The 27,264-nt window shown below is 53.4% G+C and overlaps 1 protein-coding gene across 1 annotated transcript in view; it reads left to right on the forward strand.

Moving 5' to 3' along the window:
* Positions 1 to 27,264, forward strand: part of MARCO (macrophage receptor with collagenous structure) — a 40,262-nt gene that overhangs the window by 11,279 nt on the left and 1,719 nt on the right. Inside the window, exons 2-15 of the mRNA XM_060625584.3 lie at positions 2,835 to 2,936; positions 4,030 to 4,251; positions 5,572 to 5,607; positions 10,643 to 10,687; positions 11,004 to 11,048; positions 11,368 to 11,475; positions 14,897 to 14,995; positions 15,092 to 15,127; positions 15,614 to 15,712; positions 15,805 to 15,867; positions 24,129 to 24,173; positions 25,168 to 25,266; positions 25,850 to 25,894; positions 26,395 to 26,571. Of these exons, the coding sequence (XP_060481567.2) occupies positions 2,835 to 2,936; positions 4,030 to 4,251; positions 5,572 to 5,607; positions 10,643 to 10,687; positions 11,004 to 11,048; positions 11,368 to 11,475; positions 14,897 to 14,995; positions 15,092 to 15,127; positions 15,614 to 15,712; positions 15,805 to 15,867; positions 24,129 to 24,173; positions 25,168 to 25,266; positions 25,850 to 25,894; positions 26,395 to 26,571 (1,221 nt within the window). The remainder of the gene's footprint in view (positions 1 to 2,834; positions 2,937 to 4,029; positions 4,252 to 5,571; positions 5,608 to 10,642; positions 10,688 to 11,003; positions 11,049 to 11,367; positions 11,476 to 14,896; positions 14,996 to 15,091; positions 15,128 to 15,613; positions 15,713 to 15,804; positions 15,868 to 24,128; positions 24,174 to 25,167; positions 25,267 to 25,849; positions 25,895 to 26,394; positions 26,572 to 27,264) is intronic.

Consider the following 27,264-nt stretch of genomic DNA (forward strand, 5'->3'; position numbering starts at 1 on the left):
CACCCCTGAACTACTCCCCTCATACTATCATGTCTGGTTTTCCTTTCATCATCCTTACTCAAATGCCTTCCACCCCTCCGACCATCTGGTTTGAACATACTCGTATTTTCATATGTTAACTAACTTGAATCTAAATATGTTTTAAAGCCGTTAAAGAAAGCTATGTGTCCCCTTGCCAATTTAATTATACTAAAATGTGAATTAAAGAAAAGAGAATATCTATATTTTCCATGCTGGCCCTCATTGCCACCTCTGACCTCTCTAACACCGTGTCTCTGAAGCACACTATCTTTCTATTCCCATTGTTTCCTTGGCTTTAGTGCTGTCTGCTTTGTGAGTTCGAGCCCCGCATCGGGCTCTGTGCTAACAGTATGGGGTTGCTTGGGATTCTCTCTCTCTCTTTCTCTCTCTCTCTCTCTTTCTCTTTCTCTCTGCCTCTCTCTCTATATATCTTAAAACAAACATTTTTTTACAAGGTGTAGTGCTGTCTACAAGATTGTATTCATCGTCCGCCATCTTCTGTTAAACGCGAGGCCTCCCTTGTGCGTTGCCCATCCTTGCCACAAAGACACGCTTACCTGAGGTCTGCCGTTGCGCTCCTGATGCTTTCCCAACACTTCTAACCTGGCAGTGCTCCACTCTGCACGTGCTCAGCGCCCAACCTCTGCGGCCACTCATTCATCCATTGAAAATTCATCTTCCAGCACGTCGCGTGTGGTCTACACCACATTGGTGCCAGAAGGCAGTCCAAGAAGCTTCCGGGCTATTTGGGGGAAACTGAGACATAAACAAGACACGGTTCAGGGAGATGGATGCCTCATCAAGCGGAAACCCAGGGCGATGTGGGGAGGCAGAGTGGGATCCCACCTAACCCAGGGGAGTCAGAGAATGCGTCCTGGAGCAGGAGGAGCTCCGCCGTGCTCCCCAAAGATGAGGGGGAATTAGTCACGCAGAAGGGAGGAGGCAGGGCCATGTACTCAGAGGAGATACATGGCCTGGAATCAGAAGGGTGTCACCACGAGTGGTCCGGCCTGACTCTTGGTCAGGGTCCACGTGGGGTGTGGTGTGGAGGTGTAGCCACGGGACAACTGGCTGGCAGGAGGTGAACAGGACAGTGGGCAGTGAACAGCCACTGGAGGGCTGAAGATAGGGAAGCGACTTGGCCAAGTTGTGTGTCAGAGTGCTCACCGAGGCCGCCGTGTGGGCCCCCCTTTTGGGAGGGGCAGTGCGGGGGACAGTCTGTGCTAGACGAAGCGTAACCAAGTGCCACTAACTAAAAAACCACCCAATCAAATAACCACTCCTCTTGCCTCTGCCAGAGCCATCTTGAGACCACCATGCATTAGACGATGCCAACGCAGAGGCATGTGCCCTGCAGGTGGCTGGAAGGATCATCAGCAGAATAGTAACGGTTCCACAGGTGATAGAAACTAGACGCGAGGTTCCTCTACACCGTCACCTACCACAAAGCAAAAAAAAAAAAAAAAATGTGTTCACCACCCCTGCCTCCCTCCCCTGGGAGGCTCACCTATGATCCCTTTTGCCCTCACACCTGCCCTTGGAGTTCATTGCAAATGCATTTTTCCAAGGGCGACTGTCAGTGTAGGTTGATGAGGGAAGCTCAGGCCTTGGGGTTAGACAGACCCAGGGACACATGCCTGTTGTGTTGCCCTAACTTCTCTGAACACCAGGTCTGTACAAAGGGATAATCACACCTACCTTGCAGGATTGTGGGAAGCATTAGAGATGATAGAGGACAGTCCCTGGCACCGAGTAGGCCGGCTCCCCACCTTTGGATGCCCCAAAGTGGGGAGACAGCTGGAATGGGGAAAACACTGGAGTTAGAACCACCGTGGCCTCCTTTTGTAACACCCCAGACTGGAAACAGCTTGTCAACGGGGACGTTATCTGCAGGAATTGTGGCTCTTGTCTTTAAGGAATATCAGGCAGCTGTTAAAAGAATGGCCCAATCTCTCTCTACAAAAAGACAAAAGACAAACAAACAAAAGACTGGAGGAATGTCCGTAGAAAATCACTCATTGCAGAAAGCAACGTGCTGTATTATATGTAATATGACGTCATCTGGGTAAAATCGAAAGAAAAAACAAGTCCATTCAGCAGGGTACGGGTTTGTCAGTTTCCACGAATAAGCAGGACGAAGGCCACACCCCAGAACGCCAGCAAAGCTTATGTCAGTGGGTTAGGACGCCAAGGAACTCAGGTCCCCTGAAGTCCCTGATGACAAGATCATTAACCTTTGCAATGCTCTCTATATTGTTTGATAAATTATATTAAGCAGGTTGTGTTTTTATAATTACATAATCTAAAGACAAAGAAAGCCAAAGCCTGAACCTGATTTCCAGATCTGCATCTCACGACCTGATAGGTTTTTCAACTTCTCCGAACCTCACCCACAGTTTATAAAGAGGCAACAAGCATCCTCCTCCCAAAGTTTTGAAATTTAAGTATGTTCACTCATTAATTCATCCGCCGAACGTCTCTTGAGAGCCCTCTACTTCCAGGCACTGGAAGGGGCTTTGGCAGTGAGCCTGGTTTAAGGACTGCACTCTTCCAACTGATGACGTGTGGCATGGGTGTTTGTGTGCCCAGCACACCAGTGAGTGACCGATGATAGCATTTCCTGGTTTGTGGGAAGAGGAGGATCGGGGGAAGACTTAGGGGTAGTGAGACATTGTGTCTTTACCCTCGACCTCACGGGGTAAAGACCTCACGGTCTTTACCCTCCCCTCACACAGAGGGGAATCGGACGCAGTTTGGGGCTCCCTGTTCTCTGCCTTCTACAATAGCCACCTTCTACCGGGGTTGTGTTTCAGATCCGAAGTCCAGGAAGAGAAAGACGGTTAACTGCTTCATGGTCATGGTGGCCATCTACCTGGTTCTCCTCACCGCAGGTGCCGGGCTGCTGGTGGTAAAAGGTAAAGAGATCTGGTGCTGTCTGGTGCTTCCTGGGCTGACAAAGGGCTCAGGTTTGAGCGAAGAGCCCTGGGGTCACCTGTGGAGAGAGAGTTCTTAGTCTCTGGGCAGCTACATTGATGGAGGGGGTGGGGAGTGGCCAGGGAGGAGTGTGTGTGTGTGTGTGTGTGTGTGTGTGTGTGTATGTATGAGAGAAAGAGACAGAGACATATTGATAGAGAGAGAGAGAAAGCACATGTGAACCTATGTGTGTCTAGAGCGGTGAACAGTGCGATAACTTCACCCAGGATGTCATGTGTGTCTTTCATCAAGGATCCCCAGCGTCTGGGTGTGAAAGGGCTCTATTGAGCGGATTGTTCATTTTATTTTTATTATTTTTTAAATTTTTTAAATGTTTTTATTTATTTTTGAGAAAGAGAGAGAGACAGAGCGTGAGTTGGGAGGATCAGAGAGAGAGAGAGAGAGAGACACAGAATCCAAAACAGGCTCCAGACTCCAAGCTGTCAGCACACAGCCCCATGCCGGGCTCAAACTCATGAACCGCGAGATCATGGCCTGAGCGGAAGTCGGACGCTTCATCGACTGAGCCCCCCGGGGGACCCCCGGTTGTTCATTTTAACATGATCTTACTTTCAAAGTGTCCCCAGTCCAAATGTTAAGGTCATGAAGCAATTCCACCCGCAGACACAGAAGTCATGCAAGGACATCGTGTGCTCAGCTGTCATAAACATGTGTCACTCGCATATTAAGGTCACACATGATTAGATCACACCGGTACATTAGTCATCATACGTTCACACCCAGAGTATCCAGGAAGGCTGAAGTTGATCGCGATGCTGTGGGTACATCCCTAGGCCACGCAGGAATATTCTATGATGTGTAACGTCATGCCCGGTATAAAGCACACATGTGCAAGGTACGGAAAGAGCTCTGTGCTCACGTTAGGTCCTCATAACACATGACATGTGTGTTTAGTATTCAGGACCCACAGAAGCCATGCACATATGACACAGGAATGTCAGGGACATGCTCACATGCCCGGGGCTTTAATGAGGTCCCTAAGAGAGTGTTGTGGGGTGGGGGTGGGGTGTCCAGTTCTGAATCTTCAGGAGCGGCTCTGGGCCCTGGAGATACACTTCGCCAATGGAACGCTGGGCGCCGAGGACAACCCGTCCTTCTCTCTGCTCCAGTCAATGCCCATCCCGCACCTCCCTGGGGGCGCGCTGGGGCTACAAGTCTTACAGGCCCAGATCACCCAGGTCCGCACCAGGCAGGAGCATCTGCTGCGGAAAGTGGACAACTTCACTCGAAACCCAGGTTTGGCCCCCTCCCCTTGCACAGGGACCCTTCAGAGGATGGAAAGTAGGGGCTGCTGGCTCATGGGTAAGGGGATCTTTGGGCCTGAAAGTCCTTCCCCGGCAAAGAGAGCATTCCAGAACCCAGAGTATGAGACCCTGGGGCCCAAGACAAGGGGTGAGAGCCAAATGGACGGGCATGAGGTTACAGCCCCATCGGGGGCTGCAGACAGTGGGTCAAGAGCCTAGGGTGCAAGTGCCCTATCCAAGCAGAGTATGACCTCCGAGAGCCAGGGACCAGAGCAATCGGCCCAAGGCCAGGTCTTAGTCACAAAGCCCACAGATGGATCTAGAATGTTTGGGAAGGTGGGTAAAACACAGAGCCTGGGACGATTCCCAAGACCACTCCCGTGCAGCCAACTAATACTGGCTCGTGGCTGAAGAGAGCATCACGGAAGGCACCAAGCTGGTCCAGGTCACGTGGGAACCCTGGAGGGAGGGGGCAGTGGGCCTGCTGGGGAAGTGTGGTGGCTTGGAAGATAGGGCTGCGCACGGGAGAAAACAGAGTGGACGGTGGAGATGCCAATGCCCTCCGCCTTCCCTCGGTCTTCCCTGGGCCAGGCGAGGCTGTCCGCCACTGCACCTGCCACCCTCTGGCTGTGCCCACGCAGGAAGAGCTGATCTGGGCCAAACCGGCTCCTAGGTGTGATATGTTTGCAGCGTTCACACTGTGGCCTGGAGCTCCGGCTCTTCTGTCTCCAGAGACAGCCTTGGGGGCTGATTCCATGACGGTGGTTCTGTGCCCAGGGGAGCACATGCTGAAAGGACTCAGGGTCCAGGTGGGCAAATCCCTCCGAGGCTGCGTCGTGAGCGCAGACAGAGGCCGAGCCCTGATGTGAGGAGAGGTGACAGCCGTGGTAGATGGGTGGAGTCCAGGCTTAGCCACTCAGACACCGGGACCAGCCCTCTCTTCATTGACATACAAAGGTGGTGATCCACACGAGGGGCCCTGCCTTTAACCTGAGGCTCTTCCTTCGTGGGTTTGGCTCCAAGGTCTTCTGACCACACAGGGGAGACTCCGGGGGTCTCAACCTTCTCTCCACACTTCTGCAGCTCCCAGGGATCCACAGCTCTCCGGTGCAGACCACTACCTGCAACCAAACATCCGGCTTTCTCGAAAACATTCATTCCTGGAAAATACCCGAGCGTTGGGCCCCTGTTGTCCAAATCCCCCGTTTGCCTGAAGCCCCTGCTCCTCAGCCCCAAGGGCACACAGCCTTCCAGCTCTGAGCTGGGTGCGCCCGCCCGGCCCAGCCTACAACCCTCTCTTCTCCCCTTGCAGAGCTGTTCAGGATCAAAGGGGAACGAGGCGCTCCAGGTACGTTCGTTTCCGCTCTGACCCACGTTGCCCGCTCCCCACAGCCTTCCCCCAGGGGCTCCTGGGCCTGTGCTTTTCTGGGCCTCAACCCCAGCTTACCTCCCACCGGCCTCCAGAGCCCCCCTACAAACTCACTGGTCCTCAGTCGGGTCTGCTCTCTGTTCCCTGACCGTGCTGGGACTCCCAGCCTCTGGGCCTCTACCCTGCTCCTTGCCTGAAATGAGAAGTGACCTCTCCCTCCACCGCGCCCAGCCGATTCTAAGCCATCTTCCGAGGCCAACCTACGTGCATCCCCCCTGCTCCTTCTCCTCCTGGCGTCCCTGCTGCCCATGCAGGACTCCCCCTCTGTCTCCCATAAGCACTGATTCCAGGGCTGATTACCCAACACCTAGCTCGTCTCCCCACCTTGCCGTGATTGTTGACAGGGCCGCACAACTCTCCTAGAGCACCGTAATGACATGGGGGAAGGGGTGGACCGTAACGGGAGGGGCAGCCTCTAATCCCAGGTCTGCTGCTTACCAGCTGTGTGACTTGGGGCCAGGTACTTAACTTTTCTGGACCCTCAGCCACTCACTGGTGTCAAAACTAAGGGAGACAATTGGGCTCACTCCATAGGGATGCTGGAAGATTCATGGGAAGTGGCGGGCCACGAATGTCTGACAATGGCAAGTGCTCTCTGAGGACAACCCCCTCGGCTGCTTTCTCTTTCTCCTTGAACACACTCGGGTTTCGTTGCACACGTGTGCACACGCTTCATTCACGTCCTACTCCTTTCTGTCACCTGAGTGGTTGAAATTCCACCCGGAAGATAAGGGTACACAGCCTTCTTGGGACAAAACTCCTTGGCTTCAGAATCTTTCACATATGGCCCAGATCACGCTGCTGGCCAGGAAGAGTTGTGTTGTTTATTTTTTAATGTTTATTTATTTATTTTTGATAGAGAGATTGAGAGAAAGAGAGAGAGAGAGAGAGAGAGCTCGCGCGTGCGCACAGGGAAGAAAGGGAGAGAGAGAATTCCAAGCAGGCTCTGTACCACCAGTGCAGAGCCGGATGCGGGGCTTGAACCCACGAACCGTGAGATCATGACTTGAGCCGAAACCAAGAGTCAGACACTTAACTATTTGAGCCACCTGGGCGCCCCTGCTGGCCAGGAAGAGTTTTGAGGCAGCAGAGTTTTGAGTGTGCACTGTGTGACTATCACACCGGGACAAACAGTGGCTCCCTCTGGAGCTGGGTGGCCTTGAACCAGTCACTTAACATTTCTGAGTTCTGTGTTCTCCCCTCGCAGCAGGGGATAATCCCAGGACCTCCCGGGATTGGTGCGAGAATTAAAATGATGAAGGTAAACATGCTTAGTCCAACGCCCAGCTCAGAGGAAGCATTCGATAGTGTCGTTGCTGTTATCTGTTGTTACTATTTGCTTTGTTATTTTCTGGGGCAGATTGAATGCGCTAATTCCGGGGCAGTCCCGGCCTGATTGAACGTCGTCTCCTCCCTTCCAAGGAGATGCTGTTCCAACAGCTTCTACCGCCGTAGCCAACATGATGGGGGCTTACACCTCTTGTCAACCCAGTGGGTTTAGTCTGACGTTTAAAATCTGCTCCATCACCCGCCCCAGGCCCAGTGCTCCAGGAACAAGACACAGAGCCCAGCTCACCCTCAGGGTGGAGAGCGTCCTCCCTTCTGTCCCTCTGTCTCCGTCTCTCTCTCTGTGTGAACGTATACACAGTCGCTGACATACAGCGGCTCCAGTTACAATTTCTTAACTTTACCACGGTGCCAAAGTGATACATATTCAGCAGGTACTGTACCTTGAATTTTGAATTTGGATCTTTTCCTGGCTAGCGACAGGCAGGACGACGCTCTCTCGCGAAGCTGGGCGGGGCAGCTCCTGGTCGCAAACAACCACGCCGCTGACAACCACTCTGTCCCCAGACAGCCATCCTGACCCTCACTTTCAGTACACTAGTCAGGAAGTTACATGACAGGGCCGACACCGTGTTATAAAGTGGGCTTGCGTGAGATGACTTTGCCCAACTGTAGGCTGATGTCAGTGTTCCGAGCATGTTTACGGTGGGTGAGATTGAGCTGTCACAGGCATTAATGTTTAGGTGCATTAAATGCATTTTCGACTTAGCATATTTTCAGTTTATGTTGTGTGTATCGGGACCTAAGCCCACTGTGAGTCAAGGAAGATTCTGTACGTGTATGTATGTATATAATCTCCAGTACTCTCTCTCCATGTCTCTTGAAGCCTCTCTCTGTCCCTGACTACCTCTTTGTCCCTGTCTTTCTCTCTCTTCTGGAGCCCAGAAACCAGAGGCTGGAAACTGATTCTAGCAGCTGGAGCTCAGCAACGCCCCCACCACCAGTACCTTCCCAGCGTCCCCCACCACCCTGGCCCACCCAGGGGAGGCTGCAATCTCTCTCCCCTCCCCCATGGCCTGCTTCGCCTGGCTAGGGCTCCCCAAAGGCACATTTTCCTGCAAAGGCCCCTGGTGACCAATAGGTGGATCCCAGAGGACGTTTGGGTGCAGGGCTCAGGATGACCGGTTTGGCCCTGAGGCAGCCTGCCGAGAAACTGCACTCTGGCCCAAGCTTCCAGAACAGCGGGGATGGAGAGGGGAGCTGCACCTAAGTCAAGTTTGGGGAAAGGGTGATGTGGAACCCACCCACACCTCTTTCCCTCCCCTGTGTGTTCCGGACTTTCCAACAAATATTTACTGAAAGCCTCTTAAGGACCAGGCAACGTCCAGCCACTGGGAACGCAGACATAAAAAGACAGACAGAACCCCTGCCCCCAGGGAAGCATGATTTGGTTCCAGCCCCTTCTGCTCTGATAGACTGGGACAACTCCCTAGGTAAGGAGGGCACAGAAAGGGCCTAACCCCGACACGTGAAGGGGTTTCCCAGAGAGACCTAGTGGCCTTGACCTGGGTATGAGCAGAAGGTGTCAGGAAATATGGGTTCCAGACAGAGACCCACATGTGCAAAGGCCCTGAGGTAGGAAGGGGGTTTGGTGAGCGTAGGAAGGCAAAGAAGGCAGACCCACGTGCTGGAGTGCAAGAACCAGAGGAGCAGAGGTGGAAGACAGGCTAGGAGCGGCGGGGACGAGGCCGGCCTGGGTCAGGGGAGGTGAAGGGGGCACCCCTAGCTACGTATTTTGGTTGACTCCTCATGCTAACCCCAAGTGGCTGCTGCTATTACCCCCGTTTCACAGATGAGGAAGCAGGCTCAGAGGGACGTTGACTTAAGCTAACTCAGGCAAAGTTGGAGGGGCAGAGTCGGACTCTGCAGCCTGAGTCCCGTTCCCGCCCCGGGGGCCAGGCCACCGCAGCAGAGCTGGTACAGCCTGTGTAGCCTGTGGTGGGAAGGAGCCATACTGACGGGCATAGGATCCTAGGGACTCGCCTCGAAAATTCCCCTGAGGGACTGGACCTGTCCTATCAACAAGTGGGGCACTACTCTTAAAGGGCCAGGGGCCGGAGCCTCTGGCCTTGAGCCCTGTACTCGCAGGGTCTCTGGAGTTCTTGCCTCTTTCCTTTGGCTGGTAAGTGTAGCCAAAGCTCACTTTCCCTGGGTTTTTACCGTGTCCCATGACCCCATGTGGTCCCCTGAGGACCCTGTGAGGCAGGTGGCGGCATTCCCATGTGACATGGGAAAACGGGCTAGGCCGTGTGAAAGGCTGGTCAGTGGGGGCCAGCGGTCAGAGCCTGAACTGATTCTCCAGTGCTCTTCCCTGAGATTTGTGTGAGAGAGACCCTAGTCCCTTGCTCTCCTTCCTTGCTTCTGCCCGCCCCACCCCCCCGTCTTGTGCACGTAGGAGAGATATGGCATCATGGGTCCCACCAATCAGACTGGGGTTCTACCCTGAAGTAGAAAGCATGTAAGAGGCCTTGTCATCGTGGTGCCCTGACACGGGGATAGGCTTTGCCATCGGGAGACCTGGAATCTGCCGGCCTCTCTCCACATGTGTGAGTTCAGGCAAAGCCACGCCTCTCAGAAAGTCACCCCCCTCGTGGAGATGTGGGGGACGAGCCACAGCCTGAGTGTTTTTCTCTCATGAAAATTCATACGTTGAAAACCTAACATCTGAAGCGACAGTGTTAGGAGGTGGGGTCTTTAGAAGGGGATTCAGTCCTGAAGGCAGGGCCCTCCTGAATGGGATCCGTGCCCTTATCAAAGGGACCCCAACGAGCTCCCTCAGCTCCCCACTGTCGCGTGAGGACACAGTGAGAAGTTAGTGGTCTGCAACCCAGAAGAGGGCCCTCTCCAGAACCCGACCACACCAGCTCTTGGATATAGGACCTTGCGCTTCCCACCTGCAGGACAGGGAGAAATGAATGTCTGTCGTTTCAAAGCCACCCGCCCTGCGGTGTTTTGCTATAGCAACCCGAACGGACTAGGACAGGACGTCCCGCGCTCCCGGGGTGCTGTGCATCTCCAGCCTGCAACACAGCCCTGGGAAAGGGACAGAACCGCGCACAAGGTGCAGCAAAAGCAGGTTCCATTTATCCAGAGCCTGCCTCCGGGACAGCCCTGCAAAGCTGGCATATTAGCCCCATTTCACTGACGATCAAGCTGAGGCTCAAAATGAGGGAGAGATTCGCACGAGGTCTGTGTGATGCAGCCTCTCTCAGGTGACGTCATCGATACGACTGCGTTTCGCCTGTTAGGCCCTGAGCTTCTTGTAGGAAGGAGCCCTGCCTTTCCTTTTCTTGCCCACACCGTTTGGCCCGTTCTCGGTGCTCAGCGACAGTTCGTTGAATACATAAAGGTGTGATAAGTGGCCTTGTCACCCCACCTCGTTGGTTGGCCCCTTGGTGTCTGTGCCCCTCTTCTTCAGGTCTTCCAGGTCAAAAGGGGCCCAGGGCATGTCTGGCATCCCTGGCCTGCCAAGGCCACCGGCTGAGAAGGGGACTGAGGGGACCGAGGCATGCCAGGGAGCGGCAGATACGAGCGTCTGTCTACTAGCCCCGTAATCCTTTTTCTCCTCCTTGTCCAGGCCACGTTCTGAATTCCTTTTCCTTTCCAGGCCTCCCGGGACTCCAAGGCCCGCCTGGAATCAAGGGAGAGGCAGGTGGGCAGGGGCTGGGTGAGTGCGCGGGCGGGGGGAGTCAGGAGGCAGGGGCCTGGCTCATTTACACCCTTGTGTCTAACAACTCAGCCTTTTCTTTCCTCTCTCTCTCTCTCAATCTCTCTTTTTCTTGCTGTTGTGAAGGGTGAATGTTGATACTGTTGGGGTGTCTGTGTGTGTGTGAGAGACAGAGAATGAGACAGACTGAAGCCCTTCCTTCCCCTCGTGCTGGGCCCTCGCCCCCTCCTACAGGCTCTAGAACGTCAGCTGACGGAAGAGCCTGGAACACTGTGACTAATTCTTCTTTCCTTCTCCGCAGGCCTCCAAGGACCCAGCGGCGCTCCAGGGAAACAAGGAGCCCCTGGTAACGCATGTTTCCCCTGCCTGGGCTCAGCCCTGTCTTGGCTGAGGTGCTGAGCCAGTTGCCCGGGTCCCCCCTCCCCACATCCCCACCCACAGCCCCAGGGGGTCAGTGCCCTCCCACAGTCCTCTGCTCTGGAGTCTTACGGTGCCTCATCGAGACACCCAAGAGATGACCTAACATCCCCCGGACTTCTTCCAGAGGCCCCTTTCTTTTCTTTTCAAAATGCCTCCTGCCCCACTGCTGAACAGCCCGTGGGCGGCTCCTGAGTCCTCCTTGGGAGGGCGGCAGGAGCCCATCTTGTTGGCCATTCTCTGCCCAGGCACCCCAGGACGGCAAGGAGAGAAGGGCAGCAAAGGTGATAGGGGACTCGTTGGCCTGAAAGGCGAACCTGGGGCTAAAGGAGACAAAGGAGACCTGGGCCTCCCAGGTAAGGGCCTGGTGGGGGTGTTGGTGCTTGTGGGGGAGGGGCTGAGGGGGAGCTGGGCCCCGACCCTCTGTAAGCATGTCTGTTTGGTCCCACTGAGGGCAGGGCTGTGCTCTGCTTCCCCCAGGAGCACATGTGTCCCATCCGTCCAGGTGAGCAGAGGCCAGGAATGTGAGAGCTGAGAGTAGCATGGGGGGGGGGGGGGGAGAGACACAACGTTATGCCAGGCACAACCGGTGACAAGTGAGGACACAGGCCATGCGACAAGCTCTGAGGAGAGGACGGCGAGGGGTGGCAGTGGGACGTGAGGTGGGCACAGGGCAGGAGGGGAGACTGGCTGGCAGGGAGGGTGAAGGGGCTGATTCTAGAAGCAGGTGCTACGTCAGAACCATTTGGGGCCCTTGTTCAAAGTGCAAGAGTCTGTGTTTCAAAGGCCTGGATGATTCTGATGCCGGAAGTCTGGGGGGCACGCTCTGAGAAGCGCTGCCCCAGGGGCTCCGGCCACGACAGAGCACTTTTCGCGCCCCTTGTCGCTTGGCCTCTGGAAGCCCCCTCGGGTGGTTATGGGGTGCAGTAGAGGGGGGATGAGGGCCGTGCGGCTAGAAGGCTTGACGTCGCCCCTGCTCTGCACCTGTCCACGTGTGCCTCTAGGCACGTGACTTAACCAGCGGAGGCTTAGTGTCTTCATTTCCGAAAAGAATGGCCATTAAAATGATAATAATCGGGGGCGCCTGATTGTTGAAGTTGAGCCTCCAACTTCAGCTCAGGTCACGCTCTCACGGTCTGTGAGTTCGAGCCCCTCATCGGGCTGGCTGCCGTCAGCGCAAAGCCTGCTTCGGGTCCTCCGTCCCCCGCCCCCCTGCCCCTCCTCCACTCGTGCCCTCTCAGGAATAAATAAACATATATATAATAATGAAATTATGCATACTTTGTAGGGCAGTCCCTAGAGATCATGTGTTCAAACTCTCTGCCACACGGTTAAACACTAAACAAATGATAACCGTCCGTATGAATGATGTTAGGGATCCCTTAAGGTAGAAAGGGAAGGACTTCAGTTCTAAGGTCAGACACATCTGGGTCCTCGTATGGCTCACTAGCTGGGCAACCTTGGGCAAATGACTTGACCTCTCTGATCCACAACTTACTCAGCTGTAAGAGGGGGATAATAAAAGCAACCTTGAATAAGGATTGAGTTACAACTGGAGTAGAAGACAGAAGATGCGTGGCACTGTACCTACGAATAGGAATTATTCACATTATCAGATACTGGGGTGCACGCTTCAGGAAGAGGGCCCTTACAGGCAGGTGTCAGCCATCCTGAAGAATGAGGAGCCGTGATCAAAGGTATCAGGAGAGCCAGCTGTGCTGAGATGACCGGGAGGGTTGGGAGGGGGGGGGCATCTGTGCACCCGGCGGATGGTTAGACAGTTGACCTCTGACGGCGATTCCAAAGGCTGCTCTCCATAGTTCTCTATGTAACAGGAAAGGGAGGCCCAGACTTTCTCAAGGTGGCCCTGCCAGCCCCAGGGGAGGCGGTGACAGCCTGCACTTTTGCCTGTGGAGTCTGCGCCCTACTGTTTTCCCTCCCACACTCATCCAGCGCCCCAGATTTGCAGATACCCGACACCGGGGTGGGCCCCCCCCCCCACCCGCACTCGGCCTGGAAAAGCTGTGGTTGGCGAGGGGAAATGCGAAAGTTTCAATTCTTCAGAAATCAGGACTCTGACCCACCCCTCCTCTTCCCAAATTTCCTCTCCCAAGATCGCAAGGTCTCTTTCACCCGCTGTTTTCCTAAGCCCCTGCTGGCAGACAGGGCTGGCACGAGGGGCCCCGCTCCAGTGGTCCTGAGGCTTTGTGGTCTTTGTCCCCGCTAAGGGGTAATGTCCCTGGGGAAGGGCCAGGGGACAGGTGCGTTTTCCTCACCTTGCCTTGAGCTGTGATGGCAAAGTTCTGACACCAGACGGCAGCTGATGTTCGTCTGGTAGGGCTAGACTCTGGGCCTTTCACCGAGAACGCCCTGCTTCCCCAGGCCGCCCCCTTTGATGGAGACACGGCAGTCATAGCCACACACAGCCACACACAGACTCGGGCCCAGAGCACGCTCCCGAATCCTCGGGCAGCCTAGGGATTCCCATAACATGGTGGTTCCGGCCGGCCCGGGGCAGTCGGGCACCAACATATTCCTCCAGGGAAGTAATTCCTAGTCCCATCTGCCAAATGCCATTTGTCCCTTCTGCCAAAGCGCACACCTTGAATGAGCAAGGATCGCCTTCTTTGGGGCTTGCCCCTGAGGCCATAAGTGATCTCAGCTAGAACCGAGTTCTTTCTGATTGTTTTGTTTCCCGTCAGGGAATAGTCATCCTTCAAGTATCTAAACCACCTGAAAGAAGCTACTTCCTGAGCCTTGCCCCTAACGTCACCCCACGCTTAGACCAGAAAGCTTCGCATGACCCGTGACTCTCCCCCCCACCTCCCGCGCCCCGCTGCTTCAGACCTCTCTGTCTCCTTTCCCAACGCACAGGAGGGAAGGCTGCTATCCCTCTGAGTCCTCCCAGCTCTGATATCGGGAAGATAGTGGAGTGGAGCCTTTTAACCAAATTCCATCCCAATAAGCCTGTCCCAGGGCTGAGGGAACTGCCGGGATGGGACTTTGACTAGCTCCAGGAACACCAGCCAAGCCAGGGGGCTGCTGATGAACAGACCCAGCCTGGCACGGCTAGCGAGGGTGTGCAGCCCGCTCGGGAGCCAAGCCCGCAGACTGGGAAGAGGTTGGCAGGCCCCATGCAAGGAGCCTCCCCCAATTGATAATGCGCCATGCAGCCGCAGAAAGGAGGAGGGAGCAATGGAGGACCGAGGAGAGGACAGGCTGGGACAAGCCTCGAATGCTGATGACAAGTGGAAAATTTGAGACCTTGGGCACCAGGAAAGGCTGTGGCTGGAGCACTGGCAGGAGTCCGAGCTGCTGCAATGTTTTCCTCTCCACTCATGCCTTCACGTTTCTATTCTCGGCACTTGGGATCGGCATTCTGGAATATTCAGGTTTCAGTTTGGGAGGCTTGAAAAAAAAAAAATTCCCCAAATGCAGACACTAAAATGAGCCGGGCAGCACTTAGCTCAGCCTGGGCTGTGGTCCCTCCCAAGGGGACCAGCGTGCTGACCAGGGTCCTGAGAGCCTGGCTTCTGGGCCTTCGGCTGCATGCCAGCCGGGCTCCATGACCTCGTCTATTTCTCACGCGTTTCCATCTGGTCTCTGGGGCAAGATGGTGTGCTCCTTGAGGCCAACCATTGTATCTTCCACTTCTGGGAACCAGGTAGGCGGATCCCAAGGAGTTTGAGTTTGGATTTTGGGTGGGACAGCGTCATCGGGACCTGGCTGCCAGCTGCGTCCCCCTCCGTGCCTGACCACAACTCCTTGGTTTTTCAGGAAGCAAGGGAGACATGGGCATGAAAGGAGATACAGGGGTCATGGGACCCCCCGGAGCCCAGGGGAGCAAAGGTGACTCAGGGAAGCCAGGCCCCCCAGGTAAGAGGCCGTCCACCGGCCTGTCCATATTCCCTTTTTCTCTGACAGGCTGAGCTAGAGGGGAACAAAATCTCTAAAAGTCCTTCTTCATTTTAGGTGCGGCTGGATCTCCTGGAATGAAAGGAGACCAAGGTAAGAACTCTGGGGATCCAGACATCATTCGAGCTGCTACTGTCCCTGGGCAAAGTCAAGTCCGGGACACGACTCCACTGTCTTTAGTTTCATTGTAGTGTTAACCCAGAGCACGTGGGGGGTCTCTGAAAACCGGGCCCCGCCTGGGAGGAACAGGCTCGATTGGCATTCCCCTTAGACCTTTGCCGCAGTCCGCCATGCAGGGGTGTGGAGCCCACACCCACGACCGGGGTGCCTAGGGAGTCCGCGAGCCCCAGGCACTGCAGAGTGATGGTAACGATGAACACACGGCTCAGGCTGTAACTTTTCTCCTACTAACTGGGCTCGCTCGTGGCTTCTAAAGGGAGATGTGGAAAACTGCCCAGGGAACATGCACGCTGGTAGGAGGTACACGTGTCACAGCCGAGAAGACAGATGAGCCGAGGGGTGGGCAGCCAGCTCTCTGCCGACCACCCCCCAACCTTGCAGCTGTCACTTAACTTGCAGGACAACCTGGAGCGCAGGGTCTTCCCGGCTCTCCGGGCGCAGCAGGATCCCCAGGTGCCAAGGGTGAGCCCGGCAGCGCTGGCCCCCCTGGGCTGACAGGTGAGGTCCTTGGCCCTGCCGTGGGCATGGGGAGTGGTGTCTGAAGAGCCACAGAGCCCAGCCCTCATGCTCTCCGGACATCTGTTGTACAGGACCACCAGGGATACCCGGGACGCCAGGAGCCGACGGCATGAAGGGAAGCAAGGGGGACTCAGGTAACGGAGGGTGTGGGTAGGGGGTGGATGGGTGCTGGGTAGATAGGGAGGAACACTGCCTCAGGGGGCCCCCCAGTAGGAGGCACAGAGTCTCCTGTGCTCTGGCCCCTGAGGCACCCCGATTAAGGACACCTCCCTCTGTCAGGGCCCTTTTAGCTCAGAGCCCTAGGGCTGTCCTCTCTCTGCCCAGCATCCCTGAAAGGCCTCAATGCCATGACCAAACCTCCACCATTAAAGAGAAGAGAAGGGCAGCTGGCCCTCATTGTCCCCTGGCCTGCCTTCCGGCTGTGTGCGTAGTTTCTATTCTCTCCTGCTGACCTGCAGGGGGGCCCCCAGGGTCAGGGCTCTGAATGTGGGCAGGGGGTGTCAAGAAACCCCTTCCTGCACGTTGTCCCAGAGGGACTCGGGCTGGGAGGAGGGACCCACGTAATCAAACTCACAGTGACTACAGGATGAACCTTCATGCCAAATTCGTCTAGGTTACAAAGCATCAAACCAGTGCGGTCTGCTTTGCGAACCTCTACGCCAATTTTGTCGCGTCCCTAAGTCTGAGCGCCTACAGTGGTCTAGAAAGTGTGGGCCACTGTGTTGGGCACTGGGTCACTGTGATGCGTAAGACCTGCTTCCTGGCCTCACACATACAGGCTGGTGCAGGAGACAGGCACACAGACTGTTGCCAGGATGTGCCAGGCACACTGTGTTGTGGGCTTTTGCATGGAGAAGTGAGACGTGACAAATGCCCTTTAGAAAGCCAAGCGCAGCCTGGAATGTGGTAGCAGCTCAAGGTTATGGCTGTGGACAGCCTTCTGTGGCTCCATCCTCCGCCCGAGCAGAAGGTCCTGCCGGGTTAGACAGCCCGATGCCCTCAGGCAGAGTGGTGCACAGACCCACACCAGGGGCACGTCCTCTCCGTGCTCGCTGATCAAGTGGTTGACTGATGGATGGATTGATTCCTTAAACAAATGTGACTTAACTCAGCTAACTGCTTCAGTCTCACAGTGTCCCCTGTCTGGCAGGGGTGGTGAAAGGTAGCGCAGTCCGGGAGTGATGTAAGAGCTTGAGCTGAGTCTCATGGAATGAGTGGAGCTTGGCCATGGTGAGGAGGGGATGGGAAATCTAGAGAGCGGGAACAGAGCAGGCAAAGTCACAGAAGAATGAGGGAGGGCTCTGTAGGCTGATGTCCCTGGCATTTAGGGTTGAGATGTGAGAGAGGGTCAGGAGCTCTGGCCAGAGGGATAAGCGGGGCCACCTCCTGGCTGGCCCTGGACTCTGGGCCTTCAACCATCTCGGCTTTTCTGAAGATTATTAGGAGCCATGGCGCAGGCCGCTATAACACCCACTGCCCTTCCAGTCCATCCAGCCCCGGAGTCAATTTCTTGTTTATGCACTATGTGTCAGTGTGGGCAGGGGACCTGCTCCAGGATGCCATATAGATGCCACCTGAAGGCAGCCAGCAAGGTTTCACCTTCTAGAAAGGCTCCATCTGGGTGTGGGGGTTAGATGCCCCTGACTTGTTGGCTGTTTCCTCCTGATCATATATATTTTCATCTTCCCTGGTCCCAGATTTTAGGGGGTCTGAATTTAGGGCCTGAGGCTGCCCTCTCCCTGAGTTTTTTGTTTGGCTTCATAGTGATGATGGCTTTTATCCCTCGGCTATAAGCAATGAGTCTCTGTCCCCACCTGTCCACACCCTTCCCCCACTGCCAGACCAACGGTTCTTAACTAAGCAAGGGTATTAGGGGTAAAGCATGGTTTTACGCACAGGGAACACTGTGCCTACTCCCCAGCCCCCAACTTGTGTCTCCCACTGTCTGAGGGTATGGAATTCTGCCCTGTAGTCCACGTCCTGGGAGGGTTTACATAGTAAAAGCCCCTCTTGATAATGAGCTTTTCTGTGACAACACAGTGGGAGCGGCACTCTTGTGAGTACAATTTCACAGGAACTTGCCCAGACTCGAGGGGCCAGGAGAAGACACAGCCAGGGCCAGAACCCAAACCTGGCCGACCCAACGCCCATGGACTTACCCACTGCACTCCATCATGCTGTCTCTCTGCCCAGGCAGCCTGAACGTGCCCCCTGCCCCCCATCAGGCGCTCTGATGAGCAACACCTTCTCTCTCCATCCCAGTCCAGGGAAGATTAGAGCTGAGGCTCCAGCAGGTTCTTCCACTCTGAGAAGGAAACATGAAGTTCTCAGGCCCTGTTACGGCTCTTCATTATTTACCCCCAAACCCACCTCCCTTACAGCAGAGAGACAGTTGGCCCTTAGCCTGGGGATCATTTTAACCCCATTATCAAGTTCCTGTATATTTGCTGAGCACCTTTTTGGGGATTTCCATCGATCAGGCCTACTGGTGAATACCAACCGGGCACATTCTAAGGGTTCTTCCTTAGTTCTGACTCCCCAAGTAAACATGGTGATTATGTTTCCAAAGCAGAGCATGTGATAATTACAGCTTATGTAAAATTGCACAGATTTCCCACACAAATCCAAATGCTTGTCTTGATCTAGGAGCTAATGGCCCACATGGACATCTCAGGAGGGAATTGCCATAGGTCCACAGTCTGGCGGCCCATAGGCAGGTCTCCATACCATCCCGGGGTCAGAGGTTAATGAATTCTTGGAGAAGTTAGATTTCTGAAGTGGGAAAAGGAAGGCTGGGCTCCCACCCAGGGGCCAGGCCTTCTCACCATAGAAGATAACGCATGCTTTTCCATGTGAGGACATCGGTATTCCCCAGACCGGAGGCACTACGGTGTTTGTCCAGTTTTGATCCTATCAAGCCAGTTTTTCAAACCAATGCATTTCCCATTTTGTAAATAAAATCATTAATCTCTCAAGAGAATATCTAGCCTCCCTAGATGAAAACAGAGAAATTATAGTGCCTTCGCTTGACCTAAGTAACAGCTAGATCCCATTATCGTGCATTAATTGTATATAATATACATTTATATATATATTATATATAATATAATATATTAATATATAATATTATATATAATATACATATATAATATATATTAATATATATTAATATATTATATATATGTATATATACATATATGTATGTATATATACATATATGTATATGTATACATATATACATGTATATGTACATACATATATACATATGTACATACATGTATATGTATATATACACATATATAATATATATAATATTATTATATATTAATATATTATATTATATATATAATAAATCTGTTTATGATTAACAATGCCTCTGGGCCAAGCACTGTGCTTGGGATTTACTCCCATCATCTTAGTTCCCCTGCCCACACTCCTGAGTTTCGCTACCTTACAGCAGGAGAAGCAAAGACTCCCCGAAGGCAAAACCTCTCCTGGGGTAGGCAGGCGGGGGGCTTACAGTTAATATACTCTGAATCCAGGAGTTGATCCCAAAGTCAGATTCCAAAGTTACGCTGTTCCAGATTTTGTCACATAGAATAACATAGTGTAGAACTCCAGAGAAGTCAGAATCGCCTGTATTCCCATTCCACAGCAGATGGGTAAATCCTGGCCCCATCACCAGATCCCCCTGCCGCTATGAACAGCCACTAACCACACCCCAGCGCATCCAAGTGAAATGTTTCCCCTCATTGACACCTCTTGCGAGAAAGGAGCCGTCTCAGATTAAAGACAGTGAGGAGGAAATTCTTTTTCTTCTGCTGGGAAGGGAAGGTGCACAGTTTATTAAGTAGGGCATTATCACTCAGCAGAACTTTCTCTAACGGTCCTTTCCTTCACCCATTCACCAAACGGCATTTTACGAAACTCCCCAAACTTGGTTTTTTTCTAACCTTTGATGTTTATTTATTTTTGAGAGAGGCAGAGGGCAAGCAGGGGAGGGTCGGAGAGAGAGGGAGACACAGAATCTGAAGCAGGCTGCGAGCTCTGAGATGTCAGCACAGAGCCTGATGCGGGGCTTGAACTCACAAAACACCAGATCATGACCTGAGCCGAGGTCGGACGCTTAACCGCCTAAGCCACCCAGGCGCCCCTGTTTTTTTCTAACCTTTGAGCTTTCAAAGGATTACAAAATCACTTGACTTTGAAGTGGGGAGAATTGCTAAACACAAAAACCCCACACAAAAATTAATTTTAGCTCAAAATCCCTTAGCCATTTTGAAGTTTGTTTGGACACGAGGAAGAACTTACTTCATCTTGTGATTGGCATTTCACTTTCTATCATTCCACCTCATAAAATGATGTTAGAAGCAACCAAAACATTTAAGCTCCAAAACACCAATCGGATCAGAAGTTCTGCATCTCAACAGCCTTCCCGTCTAAAATATAACAAGCATCTGAATTTTCTACGTTCTTTGATTTTCCTCTTGAGGCAAAGCCAAAATGCAAATAACCTGCAATCCATTTTCTCATCTGTGTTTTAGGACATTTTACTTTGAAGGTAAGCAAAAAGAATTCGTCATAATAGCAATTAAGCCCTATACTGTGAATATAATTTCTCAGTTCATTCCAGCCGCCATATCTAAGGACTGGGTTAGCCCCAGAACTTATTAAATTCTACCAAATCACATTACTAAATTGTCGCTTGTAAAACTTTTCTCATTTTCCTCTAAATTTCTCAGAGGTATCTGTAGAATTCTACATGCATCCAAGTTTTTGGTCCCCTTCTTGCTACACAGCTCAATCTGTCAGTTATTAAACTTATCCTCAACCTGCCAGGCTGCACTTAGTCTGTATGTCAGGAAAGTATTGAAGGAAGTTTCCTAATGTACTGGAAATTTCTACGTTAAATCAGAGTTGGGAGACTTGCTCCCCAGCTTGCCCCGGGCCTGAGTTTCTTCCCCTGTGGAATGCGAGGAATCGTCTAGAATAGTATCCAGATCCCTGCTAGTTTGATAACTCTGGGTTTGAAGTTGGCAGTTTCCCCTCAAAGCAGGAACCTAAGCTTTTAGGCAAAATACTAGCTAAGCGCTGAACAATAAGACGACGTGTGCTTTCTAACTACACGATTTTCTTGGGAGAAAGATATTTCTCTAAATAAACACCTTGCAAATAAATATTTTGGGGTCCCCTCAGCTTGAGATGTGTGCAATATCCAGGAAGACTCAGGAAGCTGTGGTTAAGAGGAGAAACTCAGCATTTATTTGCCTCAGAGACGGGAAGGCTGTTTGGAGAAGGTGGGCCGTGAGTTTAAGGATTGTTTAAGGCCTTGCTCCTCCAAGTGTGGCCTCTGGACCAGCAGCATTAAAATCACCTGGGAGCTTGCTAGAAATGCAGAGTCTCAGATCCCCACCCCCGATCCACTGAATCAGCAATCCCGGGGTAGAGCCTAACAGGCTGCTTTGTTTGGCAAGCCCTGTGCTGGTGATTCCGATGCACCCCGAGTTTGACTACTCCTTTAGGGGAACGAGATGGCCCCCGGTGGGGCCGGGAGTGTCTTTGGTACCAAGTAGGCAGCCCGAGAGGGAAACTTCAGGAAGGTGTGAGCTGCCTTGCGAATAGGACACAGGGAGCTACGGCACCCAGTGGGAGGCCAAACCTGGGTTACAACTCAAGTTCACCGCTCACTCCCTGCATGACCTTGGATAAATCACCTAGCGTCTGTGACTGTGGACTTCCTCCTCCCCTGTAAGAAGGAAAATGGCACTACCTTGCAGGGCAGCTGAAAGACGGAATGAGGCGGTGTCTGTGAAGCCCCTGGAGCGGTGCCTGGCAGAAAGCAGGACGCTGCAGAGGCAGAGTCCCCGGGGGGTGACTGGCTGGGAAGGAGGGTGTGAGAAATGAGCCAGGTGGGTCAGGCTGCAGGGACCATAGGTCTAAAGAAGAGGGGATTCCCTATGGTTCCTGTCTGTACAGGGTGTTTGTCGTTTGGTGCTTTGGGGACAGCTGGAGATGGGCACTTCTTCAGGAGGGGACAATTAGGGGAGGTCACAAGGCCCGGGGTCCCTGAACTTTGCTTCCAGGGACAGACTCTTAAGGTAGAGAGTTTTGCAATACGGTGCCCTCTAGGATGCAAAGAGCCAAGAGTCAATGTATGACCCGTTTTCCTATTTAATAACGTGTTTCTGAGCGTGGCTTCTCCTCTCTCATCTGGACGCATGCAATTCAGCTGTAGGTGAGCGGACAAGAAGCATCTGCCACCTCTGCTGGGTGACCTCAGGTCACCAGCAAACATTTATGGGACTTGTTGGGCAGCGAGCCTGGAACTCACGTGGGCCAGCGTCCGAGGCACTCCCCGCCAAGAGGGGAGACAGACACGTGCAAACAGGGTCCATGGGGTCCCTGTGACAGGGTCTACTGAGCCCACGCCAGACGTGAGGCTCAGCACATGACACAGATGACTCCGTTTCAGTCTCCCAAGGGCCCCCGAGGCAGCCAGGAGACTCAGAGGAGGAAAGTGAGGTTCCCAGAGGGCAGCACCTATCTCAAGGTCACAGAGGCGGATGTAAGCCCAGGCTCTCTGACTCTGGCCACTTTGCCACCTTGAAAGGAAGTATGCCATCCATGGGCGAGGCCAGAGAAGGCTTTGCAGTCAGGGACATCTGACATCTTAGCAGATTTCATAGGCTTGATCCGAGTTCTCTGGGGGATGAAGGGAGTGGGGCATTCCACAAAGGGGGCTGGGGCATGAGCAAATGACCCCGGAGTGAGCTGGGGCCTGCCTGCCAGGGTCTGACCTCTGAGGTTCCTTTAGCCCTTAGAAGAAGCTTCCTGAACCTCAGTTCTGTCCCATCCCTAACACGAGGAGCTGAACTAGTTGCCCTCTCAGATCATTCCAGTGCTTCCTGCCTCTGTGGTGCCAAGGTCTGAGCCCCTGGGGCTTCTGATCTACCTCCAGGCAGCTCCCGGCCTCAGGAGAATCATCTGAAGGGCTGCTGGGAGCCAGGAATTCCCTTGCTCATTATTCCAGAAAGGGGTCCCAAAGAGGCCCGCCAGGCCCATTGCCTGCCCTCCATTGACCAGCACACAGTAGGTGCTTAGGAAAGTCAGAAATTGAAGTCAGAGGCAGGAAGTTCCCCAGGTAGGAACTCCCCCCAGGCCATGGGCAAGCTGGGGAACTGAGTTCCCTGTGGCTGCCAGGGATTGCCACCAGTGGGCTTGTGCCATGGGAAGGACACCAGTCGAGGGTGTGGTGGTGAGCACAGTGTTCCTCTGGTTACCCTCTAGTAACTGGTACTTCACAGTCGATACTGAGCTTTCGTTTCCCCAAGTTTGTGGGTTTTGGAGAGTCGTCTCTCTCTGAAATCAAATTGGTACAGGCACTTAAAATCCAGAAACCACAATGTTGCAGGGCACGTGGGTGGCTCAGTCGGTTAAGCGTCCGACTCTTGATATCAGCTCGGGTCACGATCTCACGATTTGGGGGCTGAGCCCCTCATCCGGCTCTGCACTGACAGCATGGAGTCTGCTTGGGATTCTCATGCTCTCCCTCTCTCTCTCTGCCTCTCCCCCGCTGGCTTGCTCTCTCTCTCTCTTAAAATAAATAAACTTAAAAAAAAGTTTATACAAAAAAAAAAAAAGGAAACCACAATGTTGCTAAACCAACAAAGTATTATCTCCCTGTGACCCAGCATGGTGCTGGGGACAGTGGGCCTTCCATGAGTCAGTGAATAACGGGGTGAGTGGGTGGAAGGAAGGAAGGAAGGAAGGAAAGGAGGGAGGGAGGAAAGGAGGGGGGAAGGAAGGATCTTTCACATTAGAACCACAAATACGATCATCACCAATGATTGCAGTGATAATTTTTCCATCTTCTGGACACGAGACCCTTTAGCCACATAAATCTTTAGCCACATTAGGGCCACAGTGAAATGAACCCACAAATTCTGTGGGGCATCTACTATGGGTGAGAGCCCCCAAGCACTCCTGGTGGCCAGTGAGTCCCCTCCACAGGCTTTTGGAAATAAAGAGAGCTTTGTTTTCAAAATATCCCTCAACTTCTTTCCAATCAAATGCATCAGGAAGAAACGGGATTAGAGTTAGCCATCAAGTCAGGTTATAATCGGACAAAGAAGGCCAGCCAGTAAATCCAGAGTCTGTCTGTCTGTCTAACGCAGACTTTCCTCCACTCCATCTCTATTTGTCCCCAACACGTGTCCCCATTTATCTGCAGTCTGTCTCCTTTTATGCTCTGCTCAGGAGGCTTTAAACAATCGTGGAGAACCAATGTATCTTTCCGTCTGCATTAATCAGACAAAAGGTAGAGGTTGTCTAAGATTAAAAGTGTCTAATATCTAAGTTTTATTATCTTCCCCTCTTTTTTGTATTTCGATCTTAGGACTTCAAGGACAGAAAGGAACAAAAGGAGAATCAGGATTTCCAGGTAAAGGGCCAGCTTCATTTTAATTTCTCAGAATGATGTCTGGAAAACCTCGTGCTTGGAGGACAGGTTTTGTTGACTTTGAACATGCTGCTGTGACCTTCCCCCAAAGGGGCTAGAGTCCAAGCCTGTTTGATGCTAACACTCCAGGACTCTGTCCTTCAAGTCTCAGATTCCTGCCCCTGGAAAACCTGGAGAGCGACAGAACTCAGTGACCTGGGCGGGTAGGGAGAGAGGCCGCACTGAGGGTAGAGAAGGGGTGAAGAAGAGCCTGGAGAGCCGGGGCCGGCTGGTGGCTTCAGGCCGTGTGGCCACCATGGAGCTGTGCGGCCTTCCTCTCCACCTCCCCAGTGGGCTGCGAGGCCTCATCTGCTTCCCCGTACCTGCGCTGGTCCATCTCTGTCTTCCCTTTGGCCCCTCAAGCTCCTCCCCTCCTCCTGCTGCTGTCCGCTAGCCTATTATGATCACCTCCCAAGCCCAAGCGCGTGGTCGGTCACTGCGCATGGCACTTCCCACAGAGCACTCGCTTCTAGCCTTCTCCACAGCCCCCACCCCAACGGGCGCCAACGCAAAACTTCTCAGACACATCTCTTGAACCCTCTTTCTGCCTCATGATCTGGGTATTCCGTTCCTGTTTGAACTTACTAAAGGAGAACTCGAGACCTAGAAACACGACGGCAAGTTCTCTCAGAATGGCCACACCTTCCACACAATTATGTCGCTCGGTGAGGCCCTCCAGGATCCTGTCCGCTGTTTTTACCTGTGTGTTCCCAGCCGGCATTCGTAGGAGAGTCAGTGGGGAGATCAGAACAACACCCTGCACCCTACTGTCCCTCCAAGGTGGACCAAAGACACGGGCTGAACATCCTAGCAGCCCATTCACGGAGGTGGGAAACGTGGTAGTCGAGGACAACTCAGTCATTGAGGACCAAGGCCCTTGGCCCCCCTCGGAAAGCAGAGCGAAGCATCTGACTAACATGGTTTCTCTCCTCTCCAGGCCCTGCAGGCATGAAGGGAAGCCAGGGAAGCCCAGGCCTGGCAGGCCTCAGGGGTGCACCGGGACTAAAAGGCCAAAAGGGAGAGCCAGGAGTGAAAGGTCAGGCCTCGGTCTCTGATTTGTGGGTTCTGAGGAGAGTCCCTGTTGTCAGGGGTTTGGGAGTTTCCAGAACCAGAGGTGTAGACGTTTACTGGCTTCCCCCGCTCTACCCCGGACAAGTTCTGTGCTGGGATTGCCCTTGGCCCTGAGCACACAGAAGTGAAGAAGGCACGTTGTGGGTGTTTCAGAGAGGCAAACGTGAACGTGTGTCCGCATGACGCCCAGCCAATGCCCCGGCCGCTGCAACTTTCCACAAAGGAGATGCCTCCCCTGTCTGTCACATGTACTTCCCACATGTCACATGATGGGGTCACATGTTTCTCCCCTGTTAAATGCTCCTCTCTGGTCGAGCTCAAATCCTTCATGCTGTATTGTAAGCCTATTTCGTCTGGCTCAACCATGGGTGCCCGTGGTCCATCCAGCCCTCATGATGCCAGGTCACCTGCAAAACTGCAGGAGACCATCTGACCTCCCCACCCTCCTCCACTGCTGGCAAAGAGGGGTGAGGGGATCCTGGCTTCTTGGTTTCCTTCAAATTGTGTGTGTTGGGGGGGGCGGGATTTTTTTTTTGTCCTTGTGACAGGATCCTCTGGACAGCAAGGAATACAGGGACAAAAAGGTCAAAAAGGTAATCACTATTTCTAGTCTCTTTAATTTGTGGTTTAGAGGAAACTCTGCACTTGAAAACTGCAGGTGCGGTGGGGAGAGGCCCTGGTTCTCGGAGAAATCCCTCGGTTTGGGAAAAGCTAACAGGCTTATCCCTCGGCTAGGCCTGCCCATGGCGGAGAGCCACAGCTCCCGTCCTCTCCCCCCGACTCCTTCTCTTTCTCTCTTCTTCCCCCCTTCCCTTTGTCTCCCCCTCCCTTCTCTCCCTCCCTCCCGTTACCCCCTCAACTTTTCCTTTTCTTCTCCCCACAAGGCCAGGCCAGGCCAGCTGCAGGTGCATGGAGGCTGCCGGCCGGGTCGTACCTGTGCCGTATGTGGGATCTTCCCTGCTCTGGTGACGGCCAAGCGGGGGGCTGGCTCTTCCCTAACGACAGAGCTTCCAAGAACGGACAGGCAGAGCACACATCCATGCAAAGCCCTAGACTGCTCTCCTCACCTCTCCCACGTATGTCTTTCACCCAGGTGAATCCCTGGTGTCCGTCAGGATTATCGGCACTAGCAGCAGAGGCCGGGCTGAAGTTTACTATAACGGCGTCTGGGGGACAATTTGTGACGACGACTGGGACCATTCAGATGCCACTGTCTTCTGCCGCATGCTGGGCTACTCCAGGGGAAGGGCCCTTGTCAATGTGGCACCTGGTGAGTGCGTCTTTCCTTGAGGCCTTCCCTTCGGTTCCAAGTGCCTCAGGGAGTTTGGGTTAAAAGAGAGGGATTGGTTTAAGCATCTGAAAAGTGCCCCTGGCTGCCAGCCTTCCAGGTTGGCGGCCCCAGGAGAGAGAGGACTTGTCTTCCGCAACAGTGACGGCAAATTCTTGGTCGGGGCTCTGGCTGACCTGGCCTGGATCGCGGTCTGCGCCTCCCTGAAGCCAGGTCGCTCCGTGGCCGAGGCATGGCTCTCTGAAGGCCAGCTGAGGCGCTGGCCCCGGAAGGACAGAGAAGTTGCAGGACGGGCAAACGCGGGGGTTCCTCTCAGTCTTCTGGGAACTAGACACGAGGACATTCCATATTGTGACCGTCTTTAAGGAGAAGGTGCAAAAGGAAGAGAAAATAAATTGGGGCAGGGACTTCCTAAAGTTCGTTTTGGAAAGATGTCCTGTGTCTTCCAGCAAAAGGTCCAAACTTTCAACAAAGGAGTGAAGACCCCAGGCTGAGATCATTTCTTTGGCCACAAGAGCTGACCTGGCAGGGACACTAGGCTGGCTTCTCCTGCCCACACTTCTAAATACTCTCTGCCCTTACTCTACTCCAAAATGCCTCCTCTCTTTTTTAATGTTTATTCATTTTTTGAGAGAGAGAGGGATCGTGAATGGGGGAGGAGCAGAGAGCGAGCGA

This window comes from Panthera onca, chromosome C1, assembly GCF_046562875.1.
Source record: "Panthera onca isolate mPanOnc1 chromosome C1, mPanOnc1 haplotype 2, whole genome shotgun sequence".
In the NCBI taxonomy this organism is placed as follows: domain Eukaryota; kingdom Metazoa; phylum Chordata; class Mammalia; order Carnivora; family Felidae; genus Panthera; species Panthera onca.